This window comes from Bidens hawaiensis, unplaced genomic scaffold, assembly GCF_021521415.1.
Source record: "Bidens hawaiensis isolate Kalapana, Puna unplaced genomic scaffold, B.hawaiensis_p1.1 tig00038581_1, whole genome shotgun sequence".
In the NCBI taxonomy this organism is placed as follows: Eukaryota; Viridiplantae; Streptophyta; class Magnoliopsida; order Asterales; family Asteraceae; genus Bidens; species Bidens hawaiensis.
Window position 1 is genome coordinate 59,482 of NW_027505564.1, and position 9,311 is coordinate 68,792.

A 9,311-nucleotide genomic window follows, 5' to 3' on the forward strand; every position below is an offset into this window, starting at 1 on the left:
CCTACGTAGAGATTATTTGTTTGATACCAAAAACTCTTCAATCTCAAGTAATGCCAAGTTCTTAAGTTGGTCGTCACTAAGACACAAATCTGAAAAATAATTAATTAATTTACTTTAAAGTAAACTACAAAAAGAAAATATCACATATAGAACAAAACTAACCTGGATTCTTGTGTTTCTTTTGTTGATAATAAAGAATACCGTCGACTAAGAATTGCCATGTATTATCCCAAACGTAATCAGGTCTTGATAATGAGAATGTTATAAGCATTGTTGCAAACAAATTCCTTAGATAATATCCGGTTGCGGTATGGCTTGCTTCCTCTATTGCTTCTATGTACTCCTTATCATCATCTAAAAGCCCTCTTCTATAACATGCATCTCTAAAAGAATCACAAACAACACCATCTACCGTGCGAATATCTTCGAAACATTAGGGTCCTTTAACCTTGTTTAAAAGTATTCGTAAGTAGTAGGCCTCGTCAAACGATGCAGGAACGGCATGAATTCTACCAATAGCAAATCCCTTTAACCTTGGTACCCATTTCGGTGGTGCTTTTTTTCCATACAAACTGTGTTGGAAACTCAGCATAGGATAGCTTCCTTGCATGCCTATAGCTTTTATTGGCTTCCATCCAACCAATAAACATTGAAGCAGCATTGGAAGGCTTCGTAAGAACATCTTCAATATCTTCCTCCGGACCATAAATTACTTGTTGCTGACCATGTAAATGGAAAGGAAGTCTCGTAATAGCCGGGACCCTATAATGAACATCAAAAGCAAATATCCTCCAGGCAGCCTCACATGCAGAAAGATATCTACAATCGTAAAATGCTTTAATCTCGTCCGCATAAGGATCTTCATTATCGGGGCTGTTATTTTGGACAAGGGAAATTGTAGCACGATCTGGACCCTTATTTATATATTTAAACAAATACTTGATTGATCCTTCTTGATTGCACCACTCGACATTTATATGGGCTTGATACTTTCTTAACAGAATTTTGTTGTAAGGGACAACACTTCTATTATCTAAATTTATTCCTTTCTTAACGACGTAACGTCCATTATCTCTTCTTTTATAAATTGGAAAACCTTTTGAATCTATACTTGTCTCACTTTGAAATCTTTTTGGAAAATTTTTGGAACATTCTCTATCAATCATGCAGCTACAGCTCGGATTAGCCTCACCACAAGGACCATGAAGCATATGATCCGACACAAGCTGGTATAGGTCTGGTTCAGTCAACTTGTCTGGAATTTCACTTGAAACAAACTTATCTATATCGGATGGATTATGAATTTTATTATCTGGATGAATGAATAAGCAAATATGGGCATGAGGTAGATCATGTTTCTGAAACTCAGTTGTGTAAACGGCTGCACTTGGAATTAAAAATAAAAATTAGCACAAAATAATAAAATAAAGATCTTCAAAATTAGCAGGAAAAAATATGAAAATATAAATTTTTATTTGCGAACCGAACCTGCTTTAACCTTCCCAAACAAAGATTTACCCTTCAACAACTTAATCATTGAATCAAGCTTCATCTTAAAAATACGACATAATATATCGGGCTTGTCTTTAGAATTTAAACTGGTATCCTTCAAAAAACGCTTGACTTCTGGCCAACCGGGATTGCACGTAATGGTTAAGAAAAAATCTGGATAACCGTACCATCTACAAAGACACATGGCGTCCAAATAATTTTGCATCATATATCTACTTCCTCCGGTAAAAGATGATGGAAGAATTACACGCTGACCAGATGTGAAAACATCTGAAGTTCCTGATGTCTTAAGGTTTCGAAGGCTTTCGTATGTGTCACACCTAAGTTCACTCTGTTTAGAACGTATAAAATGCAACCTTTGACTCTCAACCATGGTGTATTTGTCTACCAAAAGCTGCTGAAAAAGCCTCCTACCATTTAAGGGTAGTGAGAATTGGTTAGGCCTATCTTGTAACCTATATGCAAAGAACTCTCGCATCGTGCACTTCTTACGGGCAGCAGTAGATGAAGGATCGACATTCCGATGAGGAATGTCTATCTTATAACCATCCTCACCAAAAGGAAAAAGCAAAGGAAATTGGAGAGGAGTATAAGAAGGATGAAGCTCACTAATTCGTCGAAGACCGCCAGAGCTCGAGTTAACTATTATATCTCTATTGTCCAAGGCATCACCAATATCTCCAACTATAAGAGCAGCAACCTCAGAGGCCGTTGGTAAGTTATAGGTCCTAGCATCGTATTGCCTTGTTCCAACAATGCTGAGTTTTAAATCATTATGAGGATTTTCTTTAAAAGAATCACGTACCAACCGATAGGCCTGAACCAATGGATTTGTGAGTCTAACATTTCCTTCGGATAATTAATAATATAATCATCAAACTTTTTGTCATCTCCGGATAATTGACTGCAAGAAAAACAAAGGAAAAAATACACTTTAAAGTTAATATGAATGTAATATATTATAAAATAATATGTTTATAAAAATTATAAACATATACTGGTTAAGGTAAGTCTTACCCAAAAACTCGCTGTCGGTTTGAAACTTCGTTCTCTGTATCATAAATGTATAGTTGAGCAAACTGAGGTTTGTTACCATCTAATGGAAGAAGAGTTCCTATAGAATGGTAGTTTTCTCCACTTAGTCTAAACGTGTATGGAGTGTTTCCTCTATTAATGGAATTGTCAATTTTTCCACCCATTGATGTAAAGGAGAACATTGAATTGAATCATCTAATATTTTTCAAAAAATACTTGCTTAAAGGATCCTCGCCACGAAATAACTTAACATAACTTTCATGAGGCTGTTTTAATTCAGGCAGTTGAACATTCCCGCTGCGACAACATAAAGAGAAATTTGAATCGCCACTACTATGTTTTCCTCTCCTAGATTTAGCTTCCCATAAACAGGCTTTGCATGAATTACATTGGAAAGTTTGATTACCAAGATCAAGGTAATCTGTACAACAAATGCAAAAGAAGTTATGGCATGGATTTAGAACATACTATGTAGAATTACATAATGTATTAACAAATAACCTGATGATATGCCTTTAAAAACATCTACAACAAACTCAAAATCATTTAACGGCTGCATAGGTATAGCAGTAGTATTGCTTGTTCTCCTTGTTCGTCCTTTACGCCTTGTTGATGAGGTACTTCCCGAATTTATGTAGTTAGAAACAGAAGCGCTATTACTCAATATTGGGTTAGTGTTGATGTTAGAAGAAGTAACACAATCTGTTCAACAAAATATTATACGGAGTATAACTACTAACACAACAAATAAATATAATGATTAAAAGAAAATAGGCAATACTTGTGATAGACGGGCTTCTTTGGAAAATTTTGTTTAAAGAATGTTTTATTTTATCACGTTTCCCATCTAGAATATCCTTTCTTTGTTTTCGTTTTGATGAAAACGAACTTTCAACTTGAGTAGATGTATCATCTGCAAATATATATATATATATATATATATATAGGATTAGGTTCATTTTAGAAGTATTTCTAAGTGCGAGAAGTGCGAGAAATGAATCCAACCAATCACATTTTTTCTTTTATTTTATCATTTATTTAATATTAAGGGTATAATAGTAAAATATATATTTTATTCATATTTGGCAAATCATAAAGAAAGGAGGAGTTACAAATAATTTATTTTTTTATTTGTTTTCAATATTGGACTATATGTCCATAATCCAGGAACTATATTGAATTCTTTTTCTTTTTATTTTATCAATTGTGTCATTATCCGTATTATCATTTTTTTAATTAAATTTCATATATTGATTACATATAATGTTCTTGAATTCAACTGTGTCGACTAATTCAATCAAATCTACTTATCAAATTGATTATTTTTTATTAATATAGGTATGATATCAATTGTGACAGATAAAGTGTGTACTATTAAATTATTAGACAAGGATATATTATTTTCAACACTCAATTTAAAATTTTTGTGATATCTTACAATATATGAATCAAGTTCGTCAACTGTGAGACTATTAACGACTTTTACATGAACATAACTCGTATATTGGATAACAGTTTCACAAAAGAAAAACAAAACTCAGCTTATAAATTATAGTAAATATACAAGGCAACGACAACCACAAATGATGTCCAATAATCAAAACTTGTCACACCCTCAAAATCCACTAACAGAGTTTTACCGTTAGAGGGTGTGAACTAACAGGATCGGATTCATTAGTTATAATCAAACCATAAAACAAAGTTTCAAAACCATGAAAACGTTTACGAGTATTTAAATGCGGAAGCGTAAAAAAAACATAAAACAAAATGTTGCGTCACGCAGGACGACTTAAACCCAATGATAACAGTTTTAAAAGAGTTTGCATAATAAAAGCGTTTTCAAGCAATGCATGATCCTATACCGCGCGCCCGCCTCGGCTACCTGAGAATAACATACTAAAAGTGTCAACACGGGGTTGGTGAGTTCACAAGTTTATATAAAATAAAGCGTTTAACGCTTGCGTTCAGCGTTTTGCGTTAAGCGTTTTGCGTTATGCGTTACCAGATAGTGTTATGTCAATTATATATCTATAGGTAGCTAGCCTATAAAACAAGTATTACTAAGTGTTCGACACCGAAGCTGACTGTTTATCATTTGCCTTGCCACCAGGTCTATCCCGACCATGGTATGTGTTTAGCCAAAATTACACCCACTCGACCTCCAGTCGAGTTTAGCGTTGGGTGGGGTTTGTCAAACCCAGTAGTACTACTCAACAATGACTCGCTATTATCCAATATTAAACGGTTCGATGTGAATGAAGGACTTTAGTTATTGCGTTTGCCACTTAGTCTTTACAAGTGATATATAACTAAATAACAAAATCTAAAGCGTTTTGGAGTATGTATTCTCCCCCAAGTAAAAGCGTTTAAAAGAGTTAAAAGGGGAACGTGAAACTCACTGTTTGCGAAGAATTCCCAAAATAAATCACCAAGTGATGCGCGTCACAGAAAACTCTCTCTAGCGTTCTAAAACAATAAGGAGGTTTTCTAAGTATCGGAACTAATATCGAGTCTCTAGACCTGGCACATAATTCCTATGCACACAACATGTTTCGTGTTTCGTTTGTGAATCGTGTGTGACTTTAACAAGTGTATTTGTGATACGTTACATGTGTGAGCAATTATTTACGTGTCGTGTATTCATAATGTACATCACTAGCAATTACTTCCCGTAAGGGCAATTTGGTCAACACATAACAATTAACTAGCAATTATTCCCCGCAAGGGCAATTTGGTCAAATCATGACAATCAATTAGAAATTATTCCCCGCAAGGGTATTTTGGTCAAAATACGACAATTAGTTAACAATTATCCCCCGCAAGGGCAATTTGGTCAAAACATGATAATAAATTAGCAATCACCATGTTTCATGCAACTTTCACAAAATTCAGCAACTAGTTTCTTAACGACAGAATTCTACTTGAAAAACTAGTCTATCCCACCGATCATAGCATCACAATAAATTTACCAAAAATCATCACAAAAGCATATATGTGTTAGGTTTCCAGAACATATTTTGTTGTATTTTTATTCCATACATATTTCTCACAAAGATCAATTTACCACAGCAAACTCATAGCAGTCAAATTTATGCGCAACAGAATGTTATTTGAAATTCCCGTTAAATGAAAAATCCAATAAATGCAAGACCACTTGGGTTAGGTTCCTAACTCAACAAGTCAACTTTTAGAAGTAGAACCAACCCAATTGGTCTCGTAGTTCATGAGATATAACATTTACAAAACAACCTAACAGCAGGTCTAACAACTCAGCTTTGCACAACGTTTTTGTAAAATCATAAAGGTTAACTTTTACACGTCCAAAAATTGCAAATTTACATTCTTTAGAAACTAGACTCAACCTAGTTTACTGTAGTATCAATTATCTCAATCAATTTTCACATTTACACCCCGTTACAGTCAGTTGAACATCAACAACACAATCTGTCCAGAAACTGTTTACATCCAAACTCAACATATTAACTATCTATGGACCACAAATCATTCATATAACATTCTAGACACTATAACCACTATCCATGCATATCAATTACACCATACATACATGATTAGGGTTTTATTTGAATTCAAAATCAAGAACACATCAATTAACATGTAATAAAACCAATTCTAGTCATCATATCACAATCAATCCATCATCAAATCAAGATAAAACATATGAACACATATACATATGAAAATCGGACCTAGGGTTTGCAATTATACCTTCAAAAACACCAATACAAGCAATAGGAAGGTAGAGGATGGCTAGAAACGGATGTAGGATGCTTCAATTGTGAAAAACAAGATCAAAAACCAAGAGATATGTGTGTGTATGTGAGCCGATCATGAGGAGACGGGGGGGGGGGGGGTGGCCGTCGGTTTTGGGAAGAGGAAGAGGGAGGAGAGGTTAGGGTTTATATTTATTAATAATAATAACATGTTACACTTTAGTCCCTCAACTTCTAGTTTGTACTTTTCTAGCTTAATTAACTAGTTCTAGCACATTGAGTTAACGTTTATAATAATGTTATCACATAACACATAAGTCTAACACATAATTATCACATAATTATTGTTTTGACGTTTTTCGTTTATTCACCAATTGTTTGCGTCAACTCGTTTGCGTCAACTCGTTTGCGTTTCGGTGCAATTCCCGAAAGACTACACATGTAGTAAGTGTCAAGCGTCATTTAAACCCTAGTTTAAATGTAATGAGGTGTGCGTTATAGATTCAGTGATCTTTAAGTTTGAATTGACGGAGTTGAGTTAACGGAGTTAACGGAGTTAACCTGAAATTGACGATTGTCACATCATTCCCATGTTAAAGAATTTTCGTCCCGAAAATTTGAGTCAAGTCGTGATGAGTGTCTGAATAAGTAAGAAAAATTTTCAGTTTGTCATAAAACTGGTTTCGATTAATCGACCTGCGGAACCTTAATAACAAATATGTTGAGTTCTCCCAAGCCACATAAATTAGCTGCTAATGGGATCCTTGTATCATATAGTGAACTGCTTCTTCCATCACTGCAACCCAAATTAAAGTACAAATCTTCATCAATAATACATTGAAAACTGAAAAATATAGATAGCACTTCTGGCACATTTACTAATGAATGAGTCAATTTGTGTTATCCTTTATCAGTAACGAGTTATATGAGTCTTAAAATAACTTTATAATTATAATAATAAAAAAACCTTTTGTAACAATATTTAGCACTTTAACTAAAGAAGATTTATTATTATAATAAACATATTTAAACCTAAACTTGTTTTCCCATTCCATGTTCTGGTGCACCAACCGAGATGGCCAGGAGGCGAGGGCTGGCGTCATTACGCTTGGGCTTGCTAGACGTCATTATCCAATAAACAAATTAATACAGTACAACATTTATGATTTACTACACAAAAGCATTGCGTCCTATACATCTATTATACACACAAACAATCATTTATTATCTATAAAGCGTAACAACTTAAAAGACATACACAAACCATACATATACACAGCTAGGCATGAAAACTAAAAACACTTCCAATTGCAACAAACGTGTTATACAACAACTAAGACATTATATACTACACCTAAAAACAAAGTAACAAAAGATCAAAATGTCATACACATTAACCATTATATCATACGCATCAAACAACGATATTAATACTAAAACATGACAAATTTAATAAACCTACATAATTTCAATAGCTCATCCTACGCAATAATAATAATAACCCGTACACGTGCTCTAAAAAACACCTACATAAATCATATAAAGCCTACACAAGTTCTATATTTATAACATAATTCATATAAAGCCTACACAAGTTCAATATCTTTACAACAAACCATACACCGTACAAAGCTCATACACAATAACCAATAACACATACATATTTACATAAATACATTTTTAATTGCAATTACTAAACCTACACAAAAAACATAACCCCTAATAAGCGTACACAAAAAACAAGCCAACACAGACCACAAGAAGCCTACACACAAAAAAAAGCCTACACATACCACAAGCACAGGAAACAAGCCTACACAAAAAACAATCTACACATTACCTAAATAAGCGTACGCAATAAACAAACTGCATACACAAGAAGCTTAGTAAACCTACATAGTAAACAAAATGCATACACAAGAAGCTTAGTAAACCTACATAGTAAACAAACAACATACACAATAACCACAATCACTCCTACATAGGAAACAAATTACTTACACAACATGCTCATTAACCCTCCACAAAAAATGGTAAACACATTAACTACTTAAGCATAAATAGTGCCTAGTCAACAACCTACACAAATAACAAACTACACAATAACTAAGTAAGCATACACCGAATATCCCATATTATTTATAATTTTATATCCAACACCTAAATATATAATCTCCCCATATATACAATTGTTAACTCCTACACTAATATGTTGTTAAATTCAATAACAACAAATGGAGTAACCCTAGACGGCAAACAACAATATTATCAAATATATACATCCTTGTATAAACATGATATTATAATTAACAAAGGCCATCAAAGATGCACCCTACACATGCTCCATGTCTTGTGTATGGAAATTTCCAAAAAAATATATATTAACATAATAATAGTTCTATAGTATAATTTGTGTAGGGTACTGTAATAATCTACGAAATACTATGAAATAATTGTTTTAAAAAAACCTGATTTAAGTACAAAAATTCATACCTTGATGACAAATAACATAGAAAAAAATTACGAATATAGGCATGGAAGTATAACAGAGACGATGAGAGACGTTGATTGAAAAAATAAATCAGAAAGAAGGCAACTAACCGTAACCTCGAAAAACGCCAAATTAATCTGGACGAGAACTCAATGATTATCAGCTATGAACGAATCCTTCCATATACCCTAGCTAACTGAATATCTCGTAATGATTAAAGATTTTGCGAATCGCTGCTACTTTGAATATGATTTTGGCAGATGCGATTTGGTGATTAAGGCACAAAAAGGGGAAACCGAAGATTATATTAACGTTTCCATTATTCAGCCTACATTATTAAGACATTTTTACCCTTTTATATTAAAACAGGTTATACTGAGATCTTGGTATTTACACAAATGCCATTTGTATTCTACACCATTGATTACATGTCATCAATTGTTGAGATCTACTTCTCACACTTCTCACTCTAATTTCATTTCTCGCATGAACCGTCCCCTATATATATATAATATAAAATGTAAAATGAATAATAAATATAA

The 9,311-nt window shown here is 33.4% G+C and overlaps 1 protein-coding gene across 1 annotated transcript; it reads right to left on the minus strand.

Annotated features, from left to right (window-relative positions):
* Positions 1 to 12: 12 nt before the first annotated feature.
* On the minus strand, positions 13 to 3,106 carry LOC143613971 (uncharacterized). The gene is made up of 8 exons (XM_077087541.1): positions 3,049 to 3,106; positions 2,764 to 2,968; positions 2,530 to 2,679; positions 2,318 to 2,416; positions 1,489 to 2,270; positions 574 to 1,381; positions 163 to 383; positions 13 to 89 (listed from the first exon to the last, which is right to left on the minus strand). The coding sequence occupies exons 1-8, from the start codon at positions 3,104 to 3,106 to the stop codon at positions 13 to 15; spliced, it is 2,400 nt and encodes a 799-aa protein (XP_076943656.1).
* Positions 3,107 to 9,311: the final 6,205 nt, after the last annotated feature.